The sequence below is a fragment of the Oxyura jamaicensis genome, chromosome 4 (genome assembly GCF_011077185.1).
Source record: "Oxyura jamaicensis isolate SHBP4307 breed ruddy duck chromosome 4, BPBGC_Ojam_1.0, whole genome shotgun sequence".
Classification (NCBI taxonomy): Eukaryota; Metazoa; Chordata; class Aves; order Anseriformes; family Anatidae; genus Oxyura; species Oxyura jamaicensis.
Window position 1 is genome coordinate 76998024 of NC_048896.1, and position 27125 is coordinate 77025148.

A 27125-nucleotide genomic window follows, 5' to 3' on the forward strand; every position below is an offset into this window, starting at 1 on the left:
TATGCTCCTCCCACCTGATTTTAAAATCCCATGTTCCAAAGCCTTCCCATCATTTTTACTGAGCTTAACACTTACCATGAAACTGTGAAACTATTGGAGGAGTATCTTCATCTAAGTCATCAACTCCCCCTGCAATTGGATAAGGAGGAATGGAAACTCGAGGCATAACTACCCAGCTGTGATCAGAGTATAGAGAGGAGGTCAAGCTCGGTAGCCCAGAGTTGTGTGCAATCTGAAAACCACAAATCTTCTCAATCTGTTGCCATCGATAAAGACGCTCTCGTAAACAGGTTGTCAACTCAGAGAGTGCCTTCCTGAATAAAAGCAAGCATTAAAATTACTTATTCTGTTCTTAACAGCAAAGCAACACCAGTGCAGTCATTCTAGGCCCATTAAGACTTTGTAAATATGCCCACTTTAATGTCTCTTAAGCTGTTCCACATAAAAGTGCAAAAACACTAAGATAGTAAATTCAAATTCCAGGAGTACAGTCAGAAAAAAAAATGCATCCTGGTATTAGTCTTACTTTGCTTCAAGGATTTTATGGTCCACTTCATCCAGTGAGGAACTGTGTGCAACATGTAATGTTCCAAATACAGTGCTTCTCTTCTTTTTTATCTTTTCTGCCTAAAAAGCAGAAACGTTTATGTTATATACTTAATGCAGACAACAAAACATTAGCAATATTGATAGGCAGCATACATCATCTCAAAGGAGAAAAAACATCCACACACTTATCTGAATAATTTGTGTTTTCTGTTTCATTTACCTAGCAAGATATCGCTCTTAAGTAACCAAACAGTAAATGTTAGTACCTCATCTTTGGCGATTGCTAATTGCATTTCTGCATGCTGTCTTTTGATATTGTAATATTGTACTTCAACTTCATGTGTTAACTGAAGCCACTTCTGTAAAGCTTCAGGAACAGACCAGTTACTTCTCAGCTCAAATTCCTTCTCAGCCTTTTTTAGAGCCATGCGAACCTAGCATCCAAAAAGAAATAAAAGCATCACTAAGATTCTCATTTGAACTGATGGCAAAAGACAATAAAATACATTGTATTTTAATAAAGTAAAAAGATTTTCTCTGGTGATATATAGTCACTCACTTGAAGCTTACAAGTATTTGTAAGACAACACATTGATTTAGCGCTATAAATCCTCTATTACTACTCAAGAGTGAGACAAAGCTACTACTTCTCATGTGATAAGATAGAAAACAAGTTCTTTTCTATCCTGTTCCATGAATCCAGTTACATTATGATAACAAGCTAATACATAGTGATGTCCTTTTATGTAGCAAAATACTCCTGAAGCTATGACATGATTGACAGACTTTAGCTTTTAGTACTTTTAGAATTGTCCATTCAAATCTAGTGTCAGAGAAAGGCTGCTTTAAACCCTAAAGATCTAATAAAGGACCAAATTAAAGTCAGCATTAAAATACATACAGTTTGTAGATACCTGTACTAGCTCTTCCTCTGCATATTTGAGCCTGCTGAGCTCACATTCAGCTCCCTCCCTCAACTCCCTTAGGCGATGAGCTTCTCGTTTTGCATCATTGATCTCATCCATCATTTTGCGCTCCAGATTTTGCTTTTCCACAGCTACATTTCTATTCTCCTCCTGTGCCTTCTCAAGCCTTCAGAATTGAACAGAAAAATGAGAAAATACACAGCATGTTTGTTAAAAATTGCCACCCTCTTGCACAGAAATTGTGTCCAGTGCCAGGACAACAGACAATTAGCACAAACTGGAACACACGAGTTTCCCTCTGAACATCAGGAAATACTGCTTCACTGTATGGGTGACCAAGCACTGGCACAGGTTGCCCAGTAAGGAGTCTCCCTCCTTGTAGATCTTCAAAAGCCACCAGGACATGATCCTGAGCAACCTGCTCTAGGTGTTCCTTCTTGAGGAAGAAGGTTGGACCAGATGACTTCCAGAAGTCCCTTCCAACCTCAACCATTCTGCAAATCTGTAATACTGCAGACTACAAGCTGCATGAATGCGCAGCATCACAACGAAATGTCCAGTGTCAGACAAAATATGCCAACTTCCAGTTGAACCTTCATTAAAAGTGTAATAAGATCAAAATAGCCATCTTCATAGAAAATTGAGTTATGCACGTACCTGAGAAACCTACCAACTACCATAATGCTAAATAAGCAATATAAGGTACTCAGCCATGGTCTATTTCAATCTTAAGAGCTTAAAACAGGAGAAAGATAGTTCTGTGTTCTCATTTCAATGTACATAAAGAAAATAAATATTCCAAAGTAAACTGATGGTACAGATATAACAATATGTACTTCTAAATCAATAGATTAAAAAGTTTGAATACCTATTCTCTACTCTCACCGTTAAGTTATTAAATATATTTATATATATAAATAATATTCTTTATATATATATATATATATATATTCTAATATATTCTAAATATTCTTAATATATATAAATATATTCTAAAATATCCAGGAGCAACATCTATGCAAAAACCCATCATCACTGACATCACAATTTCCATGTAAAAAGATTAACAAAATCCAAAGGAAACTTTAAGGCATAGTATTTATTTATGAGCATAAATGGTCTGTATTTGTATTCCACCACAAAATGAAGTTAAGGACAACTAAATGTTTAGGCTTTGTTTGTTTTCATACCTTTCCTGCAAGTCAAGAAGACTTTGTTCTGCTGTCTGGAGACTTTCCAAGTCCTTCATCATTTTTGTGATGTGTTCTTTGGAGGTTCTGTTCTGGGTATATGCAAACCAGCAGCCTCCAAAACCAATAACTATAGAAACTGTTAATACAAAATCTTTCATCCAGTTGTGAGGGGGACCTGTACAGAGAATAATATGATCACTAACCACTTCATGGATACACAGAATACGCTGCAGAGTTGTGGTTTTTGTTTTGTTTTCCTGCACAGCCTAAAAGGTGATGGAAACTGATGCTAAACAGAATTCCAACTCATTTACCTCAAACTATCTCCAAAAACTATCTCTCATTCCAGAGCATTTCTCATGCAACGTAAGCCATTCTGTTCTAATGCAGTCTACAGTCTATACTAAAACATAAATTACATTGAGGAAAGCTTACTAAATTTTATATTACAGTCTATATATTTAAATTTGTTAAGAGAGCTTTCCCAATTACACTTTATCACCCTGGGAAGAGCTTTAAGTTACATTTCAGTAAATTCTTCTCCATTTGTGCCCTCTGAAATACCCTAATGCTACATTAAAAGTTTTCTTGTACAAAGTGGATTTTTAGAAGGCAAACTCTCTACCAGCTCTGGAAGGGCTTCCTAGTTTGGGAACACACAACATGCACAGAAACACAACAGAACTCTGTGTACAAATAAGCATGTAGATCACTGGTGATGTGGTACGGAAACGTTTGCATAAGCTAAAATGCGTCAGATGCAAAACTGCAATACTATATTTAACAGCACTTCAACTTCAGTGTGCACAGAAGACATTGGCATTGGGTTTGAGTCACAGCCTCCTCCTCTTTGGGACACAGAGTGAGGAGTCACCCCCTCTCAGTTCAACATCCCAGCTTACAGTGTCCAAGATTTCTTGGAGGTGAACGTAACATTAGCTAGAAGCGTAACTTAAACATAGTCAAAAGATTTAGAATGTACTTAACTGCAACACAAAAGCCAACATGCAGCCTAGTGGGAATATACCAAGATTACTACATTCTTAAGTTCTACAGTTCTAGAATTCCAGCATCCTTATAAGTTTAAATTCATTTCATTTCATAGTGTATGCCAAGCAATCCATCAGTACAATCACAATATAAAATAAGCCATCCTACCTACAGCATCAAGCCTCACTGGAAGTATTTTCTGTTGAATTCCTACAATTAAAATATAAGACAAATACAAAAAAAAAATACTAACGTGTGAGAGGTCCAAATAAAACAACATCCAAGGCTTTCAGCTGAAGTTTCTGTCTATGGCTCCGGTCAATTATTTTGAGGTGAGAGATCATGAAAGCATGTTCATTTACTGCTATCCTGTTAATGACAAAAACATTACCTACTTCACAAGCTATATTCAAACCAGTCCATGAAAAAGTAATTCCATAAGATACGGATTTTTCTGGTTATATGGATTAATTTAATTGCATGACTATAAAAGATACAATAGATTGACCTGTTCCACATTTCCCTGTTCCACTTTTCCTGGAATAATCATTAATCCATCTGGCACAGCTAAAGGCAATAGTTGATCTATAAATTTGTGAAACCAACTCCACAAAATATACACAATACTCAGATTTGGTAACTATGCTCAAGAAGAGGGGTTCTGCAGATAGTTCTGATGTACATGCAATATATTGGAAATTGTCCAAAAGAAAGTGAGCTAACATACAGAATTATGTGATCATTGATAGAAGTTTCAACAGGAAGAAACAAGGCAAAAATGAAAGGAACAGCTGTATGCAAATTATATTTGGAATTATTTTGGCAGAAAAAAATCAGCCAGCTCTTCGGAATCACAAGGCCATTTCTCTTCTCTTGCATTCAACAATGTCTTGTTAGACTTCAAGTTCACATAGTTGGTCTCACATACTGATTAAATAAGCAGAATCTACAGGGAATCATTTCAAACTAATTCAGAAGAAATTCACCTGGGAAGCGTTGTTCCATTGACATTGCTGTCTCTAAAATTCTTTTCGTATTGGGGCAATTCAACAAATTCTGACAGCCACTGAAGGGTGTCCTCTTGAGTCCAGTTATGAACTAGAAGAAGAGTGTTTGATTAACTTAATTTTCACAGAAATCAATAGCAAGACATAGAAGACAAGCAGTAGAAAAGGAAGTTAGTGAGCATAAGGCTTTAGCCAAATAGAATTGCAGATAAATTAGCATTCACACTAACCGATGTGTTTCTGGCATTTTGCATTTTCATTATTTGCCTAAGCTTCCTCTGAGAAGCACATGATAAACAAACAAGCATGGAACCAGTATTTCTTTATTAAAAATCCACAGAATAATGTTATTGATATATTTAAATCAGGACTGCATTTTGTGACAAATCCACTTAATGATCTCAACCTCAATCCTTTTGTCCTTGCTACTCTTGCTGTACTAAGCATATGTCTGCAGGTACTGCACCCATTTAAGGCAAGGTACCAAGATCTCTCCCAGGGACCCATTTTCACCAGAATCTTCAGAGGCTTGTGCCTGCCAACCACAAAAGGGGAGCAAAGAAGAGAAGAGCGGAAGAAAGAAAATAGTTGCTCTCTCTAGAACTACTCGCATGTGACAAAGCTGGGCAGAGATAGCATCTTACACGTACGATTAGGATAGCTGAAAAACAAGCTTAAACTTTTCAGATTTTGATCAATTCAGATAACTAGAAATAGAACACCTTTCAGACCCACTTATAGCTTTAGAAATACAGTCACAATACAAACCACTTGCAGCCATTCGTATAGGTAGAATATTACTCCTCTTCAGCATGCTATTCCCATTTCTTCCTCTGCTTTAACACCACAAGCTGTTGTCCAGGTGTTGATCTTACAACAGACACGGTTTTGTCGTAATACTCTAAGCTTTGATAAAAGATGTCTCAGCTATTTGTAAACAGATCGTTTGCACATTGCAAAGATTCTTAAATGTTTCTTGAACATTAAAAGATCAGTTTCACAACTAATTCTAAGCATTTCAAAAAGGGTGACTATGATCATCCAGATCATCTTTAACTGCATCCTGCAAGCATCAGATTCACAAACTGATTCAAAGCAAATGCACCGTTTTGATCTGACATACAAAAAGTTATCTAAAATAGCTACTACACATTACAGACTTCCCTGACAGTACAATATGTAACTTTGGAAGTAACACAATTCCCTGGGTTGATAAATGGAAAAAATGAGAAATTTCACTTCTGATGAAAATACCTGCTAGTGACACTGTCAAGATTTAGGTGAAATTGTACATATACATATAAATATATATATACACACACACACACCTCAGCAGTAATTTTAAATTTTTCACCTAAGAAATATCATCTGGGCTCTAATGAAATGCACTTGAATTTACATGAAGCACAATTTCTCCATTTAGAATTTATTTTCAGAGTATACTAGTTCTTTGTAGAAACTGTTAGATTTTGACTTTATGCAATACCTGATTGCTTTTTAACTTATGTTTTATTCAAAATACACAGAAAGTCACTTTTCAACTAGAACACTCATCAGGGAATGGAAGTAGACATGGGTACTCCCTGGGGAAACTGAATAGAAGCATTCCATACAATAATAATGGTGCATTGATGATTCCTCTTACCACCACAGAAGACAGAAGCTTCCTTCAACTTAAGGGATTCATTTAGATATCCATACTGTTTGAGGGTCTGAAACAGTTATAATACAGAAACAAAAACTGCAAGAGAAACCTGCAGTTTAACCTGTCAGTTTATAAAGCCAACCTTCAAGCCAGGCAATTTGCTCCAGGTCCTAAAATGAGGTTGCACAACAGGTGCTTAATCCATCAGAAAGCTTTATTCTGTAGAAGACTCTTCTGTAGGTTATTGACACTGCTCAGACACTTGTAATCTGCTTCTGCATCAGTGAATTTCTAGTGCTAGGCACACACATCCCCACATTTTCCAGGTGGAGCCCGGTCCTGCCTTTCCTGCAGCACCACAGAGGAGCCCTGGGAGACTGGTATCAGTGAAAGCTTTCAAACTGTTTCTTTCCATTTGTGTTTTCTACATGGCATATACTGGTCAGAAGTATTGCTTGACTTGACTCCAATAAGACCTTATGACCAGTGTATGAATTTATTCTACAACAGCACACAGCAGCAAGAAACAAACTGGCCTTTTTTTCCTGCAGAAGCATTTATAGCCTACTGAAACATGACACAAGAGCACTGATGACAGGAGCATACTGAAAGTCAAGCTGGCCAGCTGAAATTCATCTCGATTAGCATTGGCAATTGAAATGTGACAGCTCCAATAAGCAAGCTGAGGTAGTGACTTTTCCATCACCCAAAAGGAGCATAGTCCTTCAGATAGTGGAGTAGCAACTGACAATTACTGTAAGTTAAAAGCATATAGCATTAAAAGAGGTATCATTATATCCTTCCCTCTCACACTGATTTTCACAAATGGCTATCTTGAGATTGAGGATGTCAGCAGCATGCTTTGGGAAGGCAGGTATAAAAGCCACAGAGTTTACACCCCAGTGCAGCACTCAGACTGTAGACTTGCATCAGCTGTTATATTCTGTATCCCAATGTGGCTTTTATTAAAACAAACAAACAAACAAACAAACAAACACACAGCTATAACACACTTGAAGGTGAAGGGAGTATACAGGATTGGCCCTGTATGAAAATCGCTCCTTGTTAACCCAAATTCACAACTGATTGGGAGATCAGGCTATATATATATCATGTTAAATTTATCACATAGCACAGGGGGCTGCAAAATAAAAACATTATAGTATTAGCTACAGTACTCCTTTGGACCTCCTGCACCTTTCAGAAATCAGACTACATTCAACAGCAGTATTTCAGAAAGTGTCAGTATTGGCAAGAAGTGAATGATAGCCATACTCTGGGCTTAAAGTTTAAAACAGGCTGACCAGGCAATACAGAAAAATGGACAAACAAAATGATTCTCTATCAAACACATGGAAGGATTCAAAAGCATTAGTATGAAATATGCTGCTACTGGTTTTTACAAGTTTTAAATAGCATGAAAAACTAGGGGTCAGCATTTACCTTCCTCTCTATCTTTCCAACAGTGTAACACTCCAAGTGCACGTCTTTTTTCACCTCATGCAGGACAACCCTTCTGCAGTACTGTACTCATCCTGCTCCAAATGGCACACAGCCGTAGGTAACACGTCTTAGCCAAGCCCTACATGTGTTCCCAATCTCCGATATTTAAAAACTGAGACAGTAAACGATTAACAAAGCGCAAGACAACCATAACATCTCCATGGCATGCAGTTTAGCCACTGCAAGAATACTTATGAAATATTACCTCAGATTAAAACAGGTGATGACATATACAAACAAGCCCTTTAAAAAATCTTTATCTAAAGAAGGTAGACTTCAGGTCACCTTCTGCTTTCCACAGAGAAGTAAAAGAAAAAATACAAGGCAAATACAAAAATATAATACAAGCTATTTTGTATTACAGCACAGTCCACAGACTACAAGATGTATGACATTAAATGCCAAATAAGCCATAATGGCAAAGAAAAACTAGTTGCTTTTTCTTTAAAAAAATCAGTTTGTAGAAACTAGCTTTTGGTAGGACTTTTATTAGTCCTGACAAAATTTAGTTGGTCTGACAGAAGTAAATAACTCAAGAATTCCAGGTTTGACCACTACAGTTTTGTTTTGCCACAAAAATTAAGTTGTATGGGACAATGCTACATTGCCAAGAATATAGCTCCCTGCCCTACCCACCCAGACAGGTCAGAGAGCTATCCAGGTGAAGGCTCCTGCCCCGACTTTACAGACTGCCTTACAACTGAGAATAAATATCTAAACATCTCTCTTCTAATAGCAGTCAAATTCATGTAGACTTGATCCGGGTGGTATAGGGGGTGCAGAATACAAGGGCCAGGGCCACAGATGCTCTAGCCCAGACTTTGAATGCCAGTTTCTGCTCTATCACCTTTTAGACATCAAAGCAAGTGTTCACCCATCACTTTTGGAACTCCCAACTCCCACCTCTTCAAGGCAGAATAAATACCGACTCTGCACTTGGACTTTAACTCAACAGTAGCTAAGGTTGATACTTGAGAATAGCTGACAGACTGTGCATGTATAAATAAATACCACTTAGTTAAAAAGACAGTCAAACACCACACAACAAGCATATGGAACATAAGGAACAGGCATACGTAACAGACACGGTAACAGAAAACAGAGGACTTTTAGGAAGCAGGCCTTTCTATGCTTTACACAAGGTATATGCCAGTTCCTAGCCAATCGCCTAAAGAGTTCTGTCTCTACAGAATTAGATAATGAGATTTTAAAGTTTCAATGGTCAGTGGCATCAACTAAACTAAATACCAGTTTTTTTGTACTAAAAGACTCCTCAAAACTGTGTGGCAATAGAGCAACAATAGCCTAGATGCTGATTCAAACTATGCTGTGATTCCTTTCACACTGGCAAAACTTAGAGCAGCCTTGAAATCCCTGTAACTTGCACTAGTACAGACAACTACTTATGGTTTGGAGTCAAGGGGGGGATACCAAAAGCAGGCCTCGTGCCAGAAGTATTTTTTTTTTCTTTCTTCCCTCAAATCTTGTTCATCTCGTATCAAACAAAAAGCAATTTTAAGCTACTTGATAAATGCTGAAGACAAACATCTGGAGAAAATTATCTTCATGGGAAGGAAAGGACAATTCAACTCAGCATAAAATAAGAAGCACTAAATCCAGAAGACATTTCTGCATAAGCAGTAATGGGCACTGTCACTGTCAAGGGCACTATTTAGAGCTTGTAATTCTCACAGATACCTCAACAGACTACTTAACGAAGTTTCAAATTACTGATACCACCATTTACACTACTGTCCACACTCTTGCTTCATGCTGTCAAATTGCATTAAACTGGCACTACAAACTAGCAGCACTTAAATCATAATTCTTAAAACATCTAGAAAGGAGAAGCAGTATCTTGTGTGTTTCCTAAAGTTAAATGAAAATAGTTTAAGATTTGAGAGGCTTCATGCTTTCTAACAGTCACCAAAACCAAGTGTGCATATATATGTATGTGTGTGTACATATATATATATGTGGGTGTGTGTGTATATATGTATAATGCAGTGGCAACTTTGAGAAGGTCTGTATTGGGAAAAAAGAGACATTTCAAGACCATGTAGTTTTGCTTCTAAGTTCAAAAAGTAATGAAGAGGAACATCATATAAAAAGCTAAATACTTAGGAGGCTGTTAATTACCAAAACATGAATTTGGGAATCTCCTGATTTAGGCAGCTTAAGTGAAAAGTTCAAAAAAAAAAACAAACAACTTTACTTCTTAGTGTACAATCAGAAGACAGAATAAAGAAGATAACAGTTATATTTCAATTAGCAATATAAAACTGAAATATCTTTAGCGTGAACTCCACTTTTCCTAAAGCATCCTTTATAATGACTGCTTGGGAGTCTCACTCTAACAGCTTCCCTGTGGTAGAACTTCAGTATCTATAACGGTACTGCATAGTGCAAAGCCTCTGTAAGCAGACACAGAGGACCAGACAGTCCTTTCAAAATCTGAGTCTTGTTCACACTGCTCACTGTACTCAAGAGACCTAGAACAAAGTTATATACAGATACTTCTGATAATACTACAGCCTACATTTTTGAAGAGTTACTGTAGGTCAGACAAAATTGTAGAGAGAATTTTCTTTGATAATTTATTTGCAATGTTTGCATTGCACAGGATCTTCTGTGAGCAAGTACCTAAAGAATACTTGAAGAGATGAGGCAAGAAACATCTACTGGTTAAGATACAACTGGCTTACTACCCAGCAAACACTTGCAATGTATTACCTCAGACTGCAATTAAACGAGTGCCTAGATTAGCTGAACAAATGTCATTTTCCTAGTTTCAGTTCTCTTCTGTTCAATCTTCAGTTGTTCAACTGATACTAATTTATAGATCTTTAAGTGCACGTCATTAGTGCAATAGCTTATGAACATTAAAAAATTTACTCAATTATGACCAACATTCATGACCTCTACAGATTTATTTTTTAATCACTAAACCCTGAAACATACTCAGCAATGAACAGTATATCATTCATGAAGTACATGTTTTGATATTTGGAGTATGTGGCTTATAATTTAATCCAAATCACGGAATGCACCTTGGGTCATCATTGCATCGTCGTGTATTCCAAGTTTCAAAAGACTTTCACAAAATGCTTAGGACTAAGAATTTTAGCTCTTTGTGGCCTAAAGACAATTTACACAGTAGAAGTACATTGGATTTTCCACTTAATACAGTGTATAATTAATGTTAAAATACACCTTGATGGCAACCCATAGCGTTTGCTCACTAAAGAAAAACAAACTTACCTGGAATTCAATGCTTGCAACGGTCACTTCCATAAATTACAACCTCATACCGAGGAGTGTGGAAGTTATCCTAACGTACTCACAATACACCTCGCACGTCAAAGAAATTAACACTAACTGGGCTGAGCGAGCTTTCAATTGGGTAAATACACCCCCGTGAATCATGGTACTGATACAGATTCATGAAGATGCTGAAGAAGGTCATCCACTTACTACTCTAAGAACTTGGTGGAAAAGTGTTTGTATCTATTTCAATAACTTTTTTTTTTTTTTTAACGTACCTTCAGATGTTTTCCAGCGTCTCCATAGATCCTCAATGGTAATATGCTTGTCTTCTCTGTGTAGGTGGCTATGTTTATTAGAGGCATCCTTATACTGCATATCTTCCCTTAAAAACTGAAGAAGGAAAACATTTTAAGTTACAAAATATCACTTTCTAAACAGAAGCTGCAGATATATCTGGGTGAAAAAAATCTTTACCATCTTCCTCCCCACACAAGCAGCACACAATTCATGTAAGCTGATTATGTCAAAGACTCAAAAATGAAGTTTTAACGTTTACAGGACTTGATTCTGAAATTAAACTGTAGGAAAACTGAATTTGCAATTGCTAGTATACAACATTTAACAACATTATTCATATACCTTAGACTTACACTGATTCCAAGTATGCACTGCACAAATCATACTGCATACTTTTCCATTCTGAATACATTTGGTCTTACCTTCAATAGATGAAGATGACTATGTAATGATTGAAAACACACCAGACTTCAAGGATGATGAGTAATACCTGAATCCTGCTACAGCAGTTAAAAGCAACTGCTTGTAGAATGATAGAAAGGTGTTAACTAATATTAGTCTTTTGAGTAGGTAACAAATTTTAGTTCCATTTCAAATTAAAAAGAGAAGCCATTTTAGGGACAGTTTTCTTCTTAATAATGATGCCTCAGTGGCTACACTCCAAGCACAGAAGTATTACACGAGGCATTTAATTTAAAATAATTAATACAAAGCCTATATCAAAATACCAAGCTTTGTATGTTAGTAAGCGTAACAAAAAAGATTCTGCAATCTCATTATACAACAGTGTTGTATCAATATTTCACAAGTCACTGCAAATGGTTTCTCTTTATACATAGAGCCAGAAAAAGCATGGAATTGCAAGACCCTAGCATATATCCTCTTAGCTAGGGCCACTGTCAGAAAAAATGGATAACAACCATAAAGATTTTCCTCCCTCCCTCAAAAGCTGAGGAGTGCTAAACATCCATTAGTCAATCTTAGCTCTTATACTGGATTCATTACTGGGTGTGCATAAAACCACACTACTCCTGCAGTGTAGTACAGCACTATGCCAGAGATAAACCCCTTAATTCTTCTCATATCTACTGCTTCCCATTCTTTTTCCAAGTTTCAGCGTAACTGAAATTTCTTCAGCTGCACATCAGAATTGAAATAGGGGAAATTATGAGAGGGAGAGATGGAAAGCGTCATTCATTCATGCAGTAAGTTTTTCAAAGTGGACAAAGTGAGCAGGACAATAGGAGAAGAATAAAACAGAACATAACAAATAGGTGCCAGTCTTATTTTTTGTTTCACACAGAGCCTAGAAAAGTTGGAATGCTGGTCAGCAAAGCCATCTCCCTTTAACCTTACATAGGTATCAGACCCCAAAGGGCACACTATCAGACACCTCTGTGGGTAGACACCTTATTGGTAGCAGTACCAGAAAATTAGCACAAGAGCAAAGTAATCTCACAGGAGATTACTTGCTTTCCTCACTCCCTGAAATATATACAGCCGAAGCAAAACCTGCTACAGGTAGTCAAGACAGATAACAAAAAGCAGATTTTTATGTGGCAGGTCCATATGCCAGCTCCACTTCAAAGGAAATAAAGAATGCCACACAAATGGTGAACTGCTGAAGGCCCCAGTTAAACTTTACTCCTAGAATAAAGTATCTGCAGATCTTCCCACATTTCTAACAAATCTAGAGATTATTTAATTCAAGTTGCATGAGATGGAAAAACAGTCAATATATGATAGCAGAAATATACAAGAAGAAACTAACACTTACCAAAATCCCCTTATTAAAATCTACATTCTAACAAGAAAATAAGAAGTCTTAAAAAATACATGAAGGGATTCAAGTTTCTCCTCTAATTACTACACTTCAGATAAAATAGTAGTTGCCTTCCTGAATCCAATCATAAATACCATACTTATCTTTTGGTTCCAAATACAGGTTGGGTGCAAACCCTCTTTCGTCTACCACTTCAGAGCATTTTTGACTAACAGACAATAGCTTTCTAAAGCAGTTTGATTACGCAAATATTTATTTTTAGGCAATAAAAATTTCATGTGCACTTGAACTACTACTATGTATATGTATAAGAAGGCAGAGATGCTTATGTTTACACACGCATGCATATGAGAAATATCAGAGAAATGTACTAAATGAGAAAATAGAGAATGTAGCCTGTTGGTGCAGAGCCATTAGCAGAACTTCTGAAACACCCTGGTCCAACAGTTGTAGTAGAAAAAAAGTGCAGTAAGAACAAAGGAATGGCTGCTGCAACTATATGGAAATGTATCTGCTGCATAACCTCTGCCGCATATTCCACAGTCCAAGCGTGAACTCTGAGTACTTCTCAGATTGGCATAACTACTCTGAAGCTGGCAATTCCTACAACCAGCACACGATGTACAACTGAAGGTGTCTATGACAGGCACAAACATTTGTTTTAAAAAGGCCAATGTGGTTTGTGAAGGGGAACAGAACGGAATACATGCTGTAGCTAAAGGTTTCAGCACATTTTGTACCTCCTCAGCTAAAGTTCATACCTCAGTTTTCAATTTGCTTCCATCTATTGCTAGTTGACAGTGAAAGCCAAATATTTCACGACAGGAACATCTGAACAGCTACAGGTGCTGTCAAGGAAAAGTCTGAATTGCTGTTAAGAAAATCACGTTACAGACAGGGCTAGGAACAAAGAGACGACAGATGCCAACTGATACACAGAAAAGTTTCAGGGTGTTACATATCACACAAGAGCCCTATAAGGCTATATAGGAAAGTCTTCTGATTTTCAAAAAGAAACATGGGTTACCCCAAAAGCCAGTTAAGCAATGCAAAGCATGAATGGAAAACTTTCAAGGTTTCGTGTTGTTGGGCTACAAAGCCAGCAGAGGGAGCAGGAGTTAACTGATACATTCACACTCGGCACTGATGGGAACACAGCTAAGCAAGCTTGAGGGGAAAAATAGAAAGCCTAATTTCAAATTTAATCACAAATACTGAAAAATCCAAGTTCACAGTACAAAATTTTCCAGAAGGAGAGAAGAACAGGGGAAATGATATAATTTACATTGAAAGACTTAAGGCATTTGACTATATGTTTTTTTGTGTTTGTTTTTTTTGTTGGTTTTATTTGTTTGTTTTTAAACAAGGTGTCCACACACAAACACCTTGAGTAACCTGCATTTAATAATCAGTTTGCAGTAACTCCACAGGAGTGGTCCTGTGTTTATGAGGATTTCTCCATGAAAAAACAAAGTGCCTATCTCCTGTTCAATCCCACCTACATTGCTCTCAGGTCAGAGACAGTCACAACACAGGACTGCCACAGTAGCAGAGTTACAGCATGTACAGCTGGACAAGAAAACATCACTTTTCAATGCATTCACTAATGAAGAGATATGACAGACAACAAACATCTCTTTTGCTTAAAATACCTTTAATTAAAAGCTGACCTAATATGGAAGTTCTTTGTTAAGAAAAGGAATTGCATCCTAAATTGAAGAAAGCCATAAAAACAGAACAACTCTGGTAGAAAGAGGATTTTTCTGTTCCTTGTCATGGCAGCTAATCTCTCTTCTGTTGCCCTGGCCATTAAGTACACAAAAAAGAGGTTAGAAAAATAACTCTAAATTGGGAGGTTAAAAGAATTAGCTCTGACAAAACACATCTAAGTATTATCTTAGCCAACATAATTATTCAACAGGGAGAAGGCCTTTTAAAGGCTACAAATTTGAAACCAAGAAATCAGATGAGTTACGTAAAAAAAGTGTAAAATAACCATTAGTTGAGGTAGGTAATTTAAAAACATGTAAAAATTACTTTAAAGAAAGCTACACACCTAAAATCAAACCTGGAGTTTTGATCCCAGAAGAAACATTAACAACTGTACTCCTACAAAAAAAAAAAAAAATCACATCCCAGAGCCCAGGATTCAGTGCAATAAAGTGGAGAGGAAAAACTTTCTTCCTGGCGCCAACAGAAGCTGGAGCCCCAGAACAGTTCAAGGCAAGGTCAGGTGAGCCACCACCTTCCTCTCCACATAGCCTTTAGTTCTGTAACATTCACCGAAAACCAGTGAACTCAACTCTAAACTAGCCTGAAGCAAGAACCACAAACTTCTGACCCTTCCAAAGAGGAAAAAAGACACCAAAAATCTAACACAGGTCTGACACCAAGGGAGCACTGACACACTAAAGCCATACACAACAAAGATACAGGGCAGAAAAATATGGAAGTTGCAAAATTGCAAAAACATCCTTGCTCCTTGAGCAGCAAATGAACAATCGCATACTTTTGCTAAACAGTGGAAAAGTAAAATTAACCACATTCACTAACTACAGAAGGAAGCACTCATGCTATGTTTATTCCTTGTTCTGGATAAAGACACAAGTTTATGATTTTCAGTTTCACAAACTTAAAATAGACCCTCCAACTGACAAGTTTACTTTAAGAGCAATTAGTAACATCTCCTGGCTAAGTGTTACCATCCTTCCCTTGAGCAACTATTCCTTTCTACAATGTTATTCCTTTTGATTTTATTATTTCCTTTAGCTTTAATTCTTCTGAAGAAAACCTGCAAAAAATCAAAACCTCAGTTTTCCTTTAACCCTACCTTACTATACAGGCAGTCCTAGCAGCAGTCACCCTTAAATGGCCTTTTACAAAGCTGTCCCATCCCATGCTACCAGATTTACTCTATCTATTGCACTGTCAAACCTTACCAGGTTATGATGGCAAGTTGATGGCAAGTGTGCTTTTAACAGGCAACATGCTGCAATTGAGGTACAACAGCATTCAACATTTTCCCCCGGGGCCGGCGGCCCCCCCATAGAAATAGCTTCTAAAGATGTTACATAGTAAAATAAGGCAATTTATTCAAGCATAAAGGAAACATCACCAGAAAAAAAAACAAAGTCCATAGTGAATGAAAGTGGAAGCAAGTGTATCTTAAGTAATCTACAATTTCTACTGGGAAAAAAATATATTGTGGCTTAAAACAAAATTTCAGTAATACTACTGTAAAATGTGCAATGCCTTCAAAGGGAAGCTGGAATTAATTTCCAAGAGAGGATTTAATCGTGGCAGGACTAACTGCCTGCAATGCTATGGAACAGGTGCAGACAGCTACACATTAGCTTAAGCACCTCTGAGGAGGCAAGGCGTGAGGCAGGTCTGATCCAAAACACGTCTGCACCAGTTTCTATGCAACCGTACCCATGATAACAGACGCTGCCGCTGCACTGGACTTCTTTGCACAGACACAGCCACGGACCAGCACTGCTTTCGGGGCAGGGCTGCCTCCCACCTAGTGGGCTCTGTAGACACACTGAGTTGCTGCAAAACTTCAGGATAGAAGAGTTTGTCTTTTAACAGTCAGGGACAAATGCATTAGCAGCTGAATGATAAAATTCAATAAAAGCAAGACCTCTACTAACACATCTGCAGCTGAAATTCAGCTGATTACTAAAACTAATGGAATTTTAGAGTAAGCAGATAGCTTTGGGGGAAGAGGGCTGTTGCACTGGGTAGGACACTCAGCGTACTCATCTGCAAGATCAATGTTCTTCACACAATGTTCTCACACAGCGAGATGTAAAACGCACTCAGGAGATATCCGGGATGATGCAAAACAGTTGTACTGTTTCTGAGTGGCTGCAGTAGACATTTCCCTACAACACACGATTTTGCCCAGCAGTCTGACTCTGAAGTATTAACTACCTTACACGACTAGAAACACCAGTTTAAGGACGTTATTATAAAAGTGATAATGCCAAAGCCAAAACACTAAGGGAACCTTCAAGGACATTTCACTTCTTGCTGAGTGTATATCTGCAAGCAACAAGAGGAAGCAAGAGCTCACAGAAGATCTCAGCTGAAGTTACAACACCTGGGGTGAGCTCCTGAAGTTTAATGAGGTCCCAAGAGGCACTAACAAAGGCAGATCAAGCTCTCCAACTAGGTCACACGAGTGACGGTTTAAAAAACATGTGTCAGTTTAAAAACATCTGGATAGATTTCTTCAGGAGCGTCTGGCTAAATTTATAGGGAGGTTGTAACTTCTCTGCATCCCTATCTTCTAAAAAGTTTGCAAAAGCTAGAAGTCTGCCATGTCCATATATTCCATCAACTGCCTATACATATGCACTATCTACCAGCCACTCATTTTTCCAACGTTATATACCGAGATGTACTTCTTCCCTAAAATATTTTGCTAATTCTTTACTCTCTCCAAGATTTAACAATTAAAAGGGACAGAGATGCTGAGTATAAATTTGGTTTTGTTCAAGAATACAGAGGTATCTGGAGTTTAAAAGTTTTAAGTGCACAATATTTTCATATAGCAAGCTTATAAAACACACTAAGTAAAAGGGGAACCAGTTCATGCTTTTCTACTTTTTCCTTAAAACCTTTAAGGCAGGGTTTACTGAAGCATGTATTTCTCAACTCACCCTAATTCTAGAAATTACTTACTTTTGTTTATGCTTCACTGTTCTACCTCCTCCATTTTGATTCCCTACTGGATTATTCCACCTCTTCATCTTCTTTCAAATATTCTCTCATGACATAGGTTGTTCCAACTCTCTTGGATTATTTGCATCGCAGATGCAAATATGACCTTTGAGCTCTCAAATAATGGCTTCACAGAGCTTGCACACATTCTGAAATGGCCACTTCCACTTAAAGGAAGATCTTGGGCTGTCAAACACGCTGCCTGTCAAACTTACTATAGCCAAAGTGCTGACTTACTCTTTCTGATCAGATCACATTAGCTACTTTTACTGCTTTGTTTACTGTACAGATGATGATCATCCACCCTGTTTAAGCTGCTACAGAGTTTTACATTATTTTTCCAGACATCACTTATACATCTCAACTCTGAGTTTCCAGCTGCTTTGACCAAACTTGCTCATGGGCATTCTCTCTTTCAGTACTGCAGTCTCTTGGTATTCTTATTAGAGTTTTTTGTTGTTGTTGTTGTTGCTTTGTTTTTTTAAGGATGCAAGATATCGAGATACTAAATCAACTAATCCAGGGATCCCATGCAATGCTGTAATTTCATGCCATTGGCTTTTGTGACACTGTACACGTAACATAATAATATTTCAAAAATACCAATTTAGTCATTTTCCACGCTGAGATTCCTTGAGGCAATTACATGATGTAGGATCTACACATAGAGCTTCTTTGGAAACAGGAAAAAAAGACTTGGTAAATAACAAACATGCTGATATGTCTTACTGCTCGTGCCTCTTCATCATTAAAATAAGTCATATATGCCTGCTGTAACAGATGCTTCCTGAGGCAGATAGCCTCCCACAGCACATGACTAAAACCTCAGTCAATAATATGTCCTCCCTTTTAGTTACCCTTTTACAGTCTACACCTTTAAAGCAATGTAAACAACTGCAACCTTTTGTACATTAATAGTAAAATATTAGTAGCAGGAGCCAGATTTGATAAATTCGTATTGACCTACACTAATAACAACTACAGTCTTGTCTTCTATGCTTTTCCTTCCCCTTCTCTGGCTTTCTAACTGATATCCTACTTAACAGAAATTAATAACTGCACAGTAAAGCATGATCTACTTTAAATTACAACACAAGTTTATTATCCAAATCAATCTTTTTTCCTTTGAGTTATGTTCCGTGTTTTTGAATTATGTTATTCTATATTAAAAAGACAGGGAAATGTTATAAAATTATGTGAATCCTGAATGCAAAAAAAAAAAATCAAATATGAATAACCATGACAAAAGCTCTTTTCTTCCTCAAATATTTTCCAGTATTTCAAACCAGAAAAGCATTTTCTAATGAATTTGAAGTTCAACATTTTGTCTTAAAATCTATTATACCAACTACTAACTTAGTTAACACACCAAGGACTAAGGAAAAAAAAAAATCTAACCAGTCCATGATCAGACTAGAACCCTTCTACCTTTCTTAGCTGACCTCAATAAATCTTTTATGTGTTTCAGTGACTAATAAATCTCACGATAAAAATTTTGATCAAGTTTCCCACATGAATTTTCACCAAGGTTAGCTACCTACAAGCTTCTTTCAAGTCTACAGAAGCTAACTCCAAAAGGCAGACAGTTGCAGACAGTTTTTGAGGAAACACAGTTTCTTATAAAAGTTAAGTTTTCCTACTTCCTTGAGAAATTCATTCTCTAAGGAACAGTTTTATGTGAGGCTTCTATTTTACATAGAAAAAACAAACTACAACAAAAACATGGCATGACAAACTTTACAAAAAAGAAGAGATGTATGCAAGCAAGATTTCTGGAATCACTGCCATGGGTTCTCAACTAGATTAGCAAATTAAAATAGCTAAAGTAGTTCAACAACTTTATTTCTTGTCACCTTTCCTTTTTCAAAATAACTTATTTACAAGAACTTCCTTCCTCAGTGTAAATATAGGCTTGCAATCCATAACACTGTTTTACTAGTGGTACAACAACAGAGTTAATACCTTGACATTTTTCCTGCCAAATAATAATAGTAATAATAAAGCTGGTGAATATCAATATACTGCTATTCCAGGAGACTTGTTATAAGCAAAAGCACTGCAGCATGAAACAGTAAGAAATCCATTACCTTGCTGTTAAGAAAGATTCCTGTACCTCATGCAAACTTTATCTATAATTAAGTGGTTTATTATCTATTCTCATCTTTAATCAAGACAAGCAGTATTATCTACTCTGACAGTTAGAGAAAACATCTGTTTTGGAAGCAGTGTCTATTGCAACATGTTTAATATACATTCAGAACAGTAAGTAATAAGGTAGTTAGATAACTTGATTGTTAAAATGTCAGCTTTTTGAAGATTAAAACTAATTAAAGCAGAATCAGAACATATAGATTACTAGTTTATCTTCCAACTAAATTACAGTTTTCACTAATTTCAGGTTTGCTTGTAATGTCTTAGAAGAAAGTACATCTGTGCAAATATGTATTCATTGATCTGCAAGATACTAGATGCAGAAAAAAAGCTAATTTAGCACTTATTAAACACACCAACATTTAAAAACAAAGTGCAGAGAAAGAGCTACATTTCAGCTGTCTTCCTTTATGCATGGTGAGTACTTTGAATATATAGCTTCACTCATCTCTCATACCCTAGCTATAACTGCATCCCTCATGAACAGTTCAAATTTCAGTCACTAACAAATTTAAGAGTAGCTTCTGCTGCTTTGATTCACCTTGACACTCCTCTGCAACAGGAAGAAACCTAATCTCAGAGATAAAGAAGAAGAGGTGTATTGGAAGCAAGGACAGGACTTTGGAATACTGCTAGAAACTTTTCAATGCTATTGAAAATACTATGAAAATAGTATTTCAATACTATTTCAGTATTTTCTTTTATCTTTCTTAACTTTGACGTATAACAAATGCAGTGCAAGTCAAGATAATCATGCAATGTTGAAAAGCTGCTCAGAAAGCTCACAGTCACTAATGTTTCATTTTGCAGACTGGATTGTGCCTCTCCCAGATATTCATGCTAATAAACACACTAGCTCTAATGTTACAGAGTATTTTCAGTGCCTGAACTGCTGCGCCATGACACGCCTTAAGGTACAGGGCAGATTTTTTCCTCAGGAGTACATTATTTTACTCTGGAATATCATCTCTCTTTCCTTCAGAAAGCATTTTTGCTGCTTTGTACGTAGTCACACAGAACTCAAAGTGGCATCACGTTAGACTTGGCCATGATAATTCACAACTTCATTCCTTCAGCGAGAACAAATCTACCCAAAGATGTTACAAAAAAGGGATGAGAAGCCAGGACTAGATTTTTTCTCCCATTCACCTTCAGTGTGAACGGGTTTAAGAACCACATAGTAATACCCCTCATTTTTAGGGGACGGGAGATCAGGGGACATCTTCACTCTTCTCCCCCCACCCCCCAACTCCTTTCTCCTGCCAGAAAGCAGGAGAAGCAAGAACAGTGAATACATTCCCATTCAGTCAATACATTCCCATTCCTCCCCAGTAATTCTGAGAATCCGGATGGTAAAGTTGAAGTCCAAGAGCAAGTCCTTTGCCAGGGCCACCAGGAACCTGCCTACTGAATTCATTCAAGCACAATCACAAAATGCTTCATGGAGGTCTGAATAACCTACCTTAGTTCATAGACCTCAATCTACCATTAACCTTTAGCAGAAGGTGCTTACTGCTTGCCCATAAGATGAGAGCAAAAAAATATAAGAAAGCATTTAGACTACTGTCTTTCACAGGTACTATTTTGCACCATGAAGTGCCTGGAACAAACGCGAGGTAAACAGGAAAGCCCGGTGATGTCTTAAGCAAGAAAATATTAAAGCAAAGAAAATAAAATAACAGTTGGTAGATTATATTAACACTTAGTAACCCTCATTGCAAGCCAAACCAAGACCTTTTATGCTAATCTCAAAAATAACAGCTTTTATACATAATCTTTTTCTTTTTTTTTTCTTTTAGGCTAAAACAGCGGACAACAATTTTCCATTTCTGACTTACTTTCTGCATTTTGATGCAGAAAGGGCTGAATTTACAAAGAAACTACTTAGGTTCTGGAACATAAAGACGAGCTATGTAAAACAGGGAGAGAAGGACAGACCTCACAGGTATGCACAAGTGAAGGCATTTTATATTCTTACCTCATCGCTTTCATCTACTTCAATACCACCATCTTTGTCATCATCCATTTGCTTATGTATCATGCGGAGAGCTTCTAGGCTGAATCGGTCCTCCTCAGTAAAGCACGGCGGGCTGAGAGAACTGCAGGGATCTAGAAGAGGGGAAAACAGGACAGAAATATCAGTCATTGTTGCTCTAGAATATAAAATTCCCAAAGTACATGGAACTTCAGATTTTGTTTGTATATACGCACTTGCCCACACACAGCCTCCAGTTCATAGACAACAAATTAGCCATAACATAAGAATTCTTACAAAAAACGTGAACACACACCCTCTTTTTATGCAATAAGGAAGCTCTCAGAAGACACTGGTATTGCTTGACTCCTGCAATTCTGCCCTCACTTCCCCCGTCCTATAACTACAACCTCCACCTCTTTTCCTATCTGTCAACCACCTTGCATGATACATCATCGCAACAGCAAAGGAAGTCAGTTGTTTCCAACCTCCTTTCTGAAAGCACTTTCTGGAAGCTGGAGGGAAACAGAATGCAAATGAGGATGAGAAAAACAATAGGTTATGATGTTCTGCAATCACAGCTTCGTAAGCAGATAAAGGAATGATACCCACACTGCAGTGTTACTGTAGACAGTACTACTGAACACGAAATACTGAAGGACTGCAAGAGGAGAAATCACACCTCAAAGAAAACCGAACTGACAAGAATATATGATACCTCAGCCCTGAACGCTCTGATAAAAAAACAGCAGTCACAACAGAGCAGGAACCCAGGTCACAAATAGTATATGTTCAACCATGTTTGTTATTGAAGGCTCATGATTTGTGCCCGTTTGATGGCTCTGCTTCCCCCCATGTCAGGATTTGGTATACCGTTTTTCTTTCCTTGCCACAACACACGTGCCAAATGCTGCCAAATTCTATAATGCACAATGATCAACCCATCGTTAAAGACTTGCCTTTCACAGACCTTTGCATCAACTAGTAGCTAACTTTCATTTGTTCTGATGCATCCAAACCCTTCAAAGAACAGGAGGTGGGAAAGGATACAGAAATCATTTTTTTCTAAGTTCAGTATTGAGATGGTGATTTCCCAACATAATAATCATTATAAAAATCCGCTACTCCCATAAACTACAGTTAGGTACACTCAACTTTAGTCTTATCATTAAAAATACAGTTTGAGGAGGCACGATTATTTTTTTTTCTTCTTCTAGTCTATCAAAAGACTAAGCTTTCTTGTTACTACTGAAGTTATTAAAGGCTCATTTGCACAAGTAATGAAAAAGAAACATACTGAAATTGATAGGATTGACTTTTCATAGAAAAATTTATTGCTTTAGTATTCCATACTAATTGAATTGGCATGATTCTGCTTTTCTGACTTCATTTGATTATTTTTTTTTTATTTATAACAATGAGAGATGCTGACAACTCCACTTGCTACAAAGGCTACAAAGCATAATAAAGCTACAAAGTATAATAAAGCTGGCAACCAAGTCACAGCTGGGATCTTGGACATTAACAGGACTGATCCCTACATACAGGCATGAGTCAATGCACTCTTACTTTATATACCAGTTTTATTACACAGAAGTAAACAGTTCCATCTGTGTCCACATATCAATCAAAAACCACAACAACACAGTCACACAGATAGAAATACTATCTGTTTTACAGCTACTTCATATAATTCAGAAAGACAAATTACTAAATACTAAACCAGGCCTATCACAGTTTTCAGCTTTGGAATGTAATTAGAAGGCCTTGAAAAAAATGAAGCCCTTCTAAGGTTGTGGGGTTTTGTTTTGTTTTTTAACATTAGAAAAACCAGTTACTTATCCATCTTTCTTTCATTATAAAATGTTTAATTTGCACATTAGATGACATTTAAATTTTTACCTTGCAATTAGAAATTTACAATTACTGGAGGATTTAAGGACTTATCCCTGGAATACGGTGGCTGGTATAGAAAGGCTTCCCTTGCAATAGTAATGAATCACCACAACATTCTGCTAATTATTAAATTCCAGTACCCACGGAGTATGGCAGTACTTAAAAAGTCATATCGGAATCATAATCTTGCAGTACAAATATGTTATGTACACTTTAAGTTAGAAGAAAACCCAATTGTTAGAACAGATAAACTGGTCCCTCCAACACACCCAACTTGTTTAATTTGTATTTGGTCTTACTCTTACATAGTGAAATACATCAGATAAATGGAGTTCACAGTTTGCAAGCACCCACTCAAATGCTTTTCCATTTTGTTCAGCTGAAAGGCCCGCTTTTCAAGTCACAACTTTTCCTCAGGCTACACTTTCTCAACATTGAGGTAGATCAGTTTCTTAATCTCAATGAGTACTTATAAATATGCGTTAGAATAGAGCGGTTCAGTTGGAAGGGAGCCCCAAAGGCTGGATCCACCTGCCTGACAATTTCAGGGTTAACCCGAAGTTAAAGCTTATTAATGAGAGAGCATTCTGCAAATGCTTCTTGACCACCAAGGGGCATGGGACAACAGGCACCTCTCTAGGAAGGCCGTTCACATGTTTGACCACCCTCGCAGGAAATAAATTTTTCCTGAAGTCCAGCCTGAACCTCCCCAAGCCTTTTTTGGTTTTTTAAACATGAAAGCACTTGAAAGAGCTATAGCTCTTCTTAAGAGAAGTAAATAGGCTACTTATGGTTCAAATGTCCCACGCCCTGGCCCCAGGAACACTTCATCTCTCTTGAAGAACAGATTGAGTTCCAGTTTGCTCCTTTTTGAACTGAGGAACATCCAGCAGGACATCTCGACTGCAATAAAAATTAATCCACTCTAAACAGAATACAGATTTACTCCAAACTTATTTTCATGCACTGAAGTTAAACACTATGTTCCCAGACTGACAACACTTGGTCATTCCTCTCGTCAGAGAACAATTTCAAAAAAAAAAAAAAAAAGCCACAACCTACAGAATAAGTGAAAAGCATTTTACAGGAATACCTACAGACCCCTACCAAATCCAAAAAACAACTGATGGAAATGTGATCATTTGTAACTCTGAAGAAGGTTTTAAAACACTGCATTTTGCCTCATTTGCAAGGCAGGAGTAATTCAAATTAATACTAGATGAAGTACTATTAAAAACTTCTCAAATGTCCAGTCCATTATAATAAGTCCAGGGGAAATGTCTTGATATATAGCAAGTACCATCATCAAAAGCCTAAGGCTCAGCAACAAGTAGTAATTGATCGTTTTTGGCAATTCATATCTCACTTTGAATCCATGTCTGCCAAAGATGTCTGGGATTCAAAACCTTTTACTATACTTCAAGGACAAAGCTAACCTTTAGGTCTGGACCACTATGTCTGCCCTAGTCTGGTGTGTGGTCATAAACAAGCATGGTCCAAAATCACTGTCAGAAAAGAATGCAGAAGTGACACCATGCAGGAAGTGAACCTGATAACTTCAGCTTTGACCCTTCCTTTAACAAGCATCACTGTGGAATTAGCAAAGCAAACCAAAGTAAGAGATGTTCAGCTGAGGCTAGCATAGCCCACCACACGTACCATGTGCATACAAGCACACCGTGCTGTCAGGACATGCAGGAGTTACACAGCACCTCTTTGGGCACCGGTCAGAAGTGAGGGGACTTCAGACCTTATGGTCATGATAACAAGGGAAATTTGTCACTGAAATATTAAACGTGAAATTTATGGGTCAAACTTGGTGGAGGCTTTGGAAGGAAACCTTCCTCCTACCTTGAGTAGGTCAGGAACTGCCTTCTAGCTCTGGGAGCAGGAGAAAGTATCTGCACCTGGCCAGAGAGCTGCTTGAAACCACTGATACTGACCCTTCTTGTAGGAGATAGTGATAATGAACTGAGTTATCCCGTACAGTACACAGGAAGCCGTTTGTTTTGAACACAAATAAGGGGAAAGAAACACTTGGCTTTTTTCCCCCCTCTTTTCTCCCCTCCCCTCACCCCCTTTCATTTTTAAAGGGAGATAAAATAAGGCAAGGCGACAAGAAAGCATCCAGTTGGAAGTTCTCCTGAACTGCAGGACCACAGCTTTTTCATCCCACTTCCTGATGCTAACAGGATGTAAGCTTGCAGAGCAACACTGTCAATGCAAGCCAGTAGGGAAAATTAATTACCCGTATCTTCAAGCATTCATGTCAGCAAAGCCCTTGACATTTATTTTAGGAATGCATGTGGCTCCAAAGCAAAAGGGTAGATGATCATCACACAGTCTTATCTATCCTGCATTTGCTTTTCCTTAAACTGTTGGGAACATAGCAGATCTCAGAATGAAAAGGCCCGACAGTCCCACAAATAGATAACCCTGCAGTTATTTACCCTCCTTTTGCATACAGACACTGCTGCGTAAGTGCTGTAATTGTGCCTAAGTGTGACAGAGGGACTCCTGACAGGTGCCTGCAGCTCCAAGCTAGACTCCAAAGCATCCCAAAGGCTTTCAGTGCCTTGAGAAGCCTTTTTAAGAATACAGGAACACACAAAACATTCAAGATTTTCCTAAGTACCTGGAATCAGGTTCCCAATTAGTTTGCTGAGAGGAACTTGGCTGTTGGGAGTTGCTTGGAGATGGGCAGCTACATATCATTTCTTTTGAGCACTCACCAAGAAGAAGAGCACCTGAATGCTGACAAGCAGCAGCTCCATGATAGCCTATGATGTTTCCACAACTGCCCTTTTTGTGATAAACTCAGGAGTGTGCCACGTTCTGCTAGTTTTATGATTTCTCACTCCTAAGAAGCAATCTGGAATAAAGGGAAACCTCACAGGCAAGCACTATACTGAAGCATCAGCTTCTTAAGCACATACTCTGAGCTTAAAATAACTATGTTTCAGCAAGCCATGATGACAGAAGTAGGATTTCTTCGCATTTTCCAGAGTCAAAGCAGGTGACCACAAACCCTCCCCTCCTGCCTCCCCCCACCACCAAATGCATCTTCACCTCACTAGGATTTCCAACTCCTTATAGCTACATTTCTTTTGTGTTTTAGTTTTACAACATTCTTTAATATACTACAGTTTCTCCATCAGTTCAAAATTATTTAAGGCAAAAAAAAAAAACTAAGAGAATGACGATTTTTAAAGACA

General features: G+C 37.6%; 1 protein-coding gene across 3 annotated transcripts in view; it reads right to left on the reverse strand.

Moving 5' to 3' along the window:
- The window catches only part of STIM2 (stromal interaction molecule 2), a 71047-nt gene that overhangs the window by 12162 nt on the left and 31760 nt on the right, over positions 1-27125 (reverse strand). For all 3 annotated transcript variants that reach the window (XM_035324081.1, XM_035324082.1, XM_035324083.1), the window contains 9 exons: positions 22018-22148; positions 11356-11470; positions 4645-4756; positions 3912-4027; positions 2666-2843; positions 1464-1641; positions 816-983; positions 527-627; positions 76-314 (listed from right to left, as the gene is read on the reverse strand). In XM_035324081.1, the coding sequence (XP_035179972.1) occupies positions 76-314; positions 527-627; positions 816-983; positions 1464-1641; positions 2666-2843; positions 3912-4027; positions 4645-4756; positions 11356-11470; positions 22018-22148 (1338 nt within the window). The remainder of the gene's footprint in view (positions 1-75; positions 315-526; positions 628-815; positions 984-1463; positions 1642-2665; positions 2844-3911; positions 4028-4644; positions 4757-11355; positions 11471-22017; positions 22149-27125) is intronic.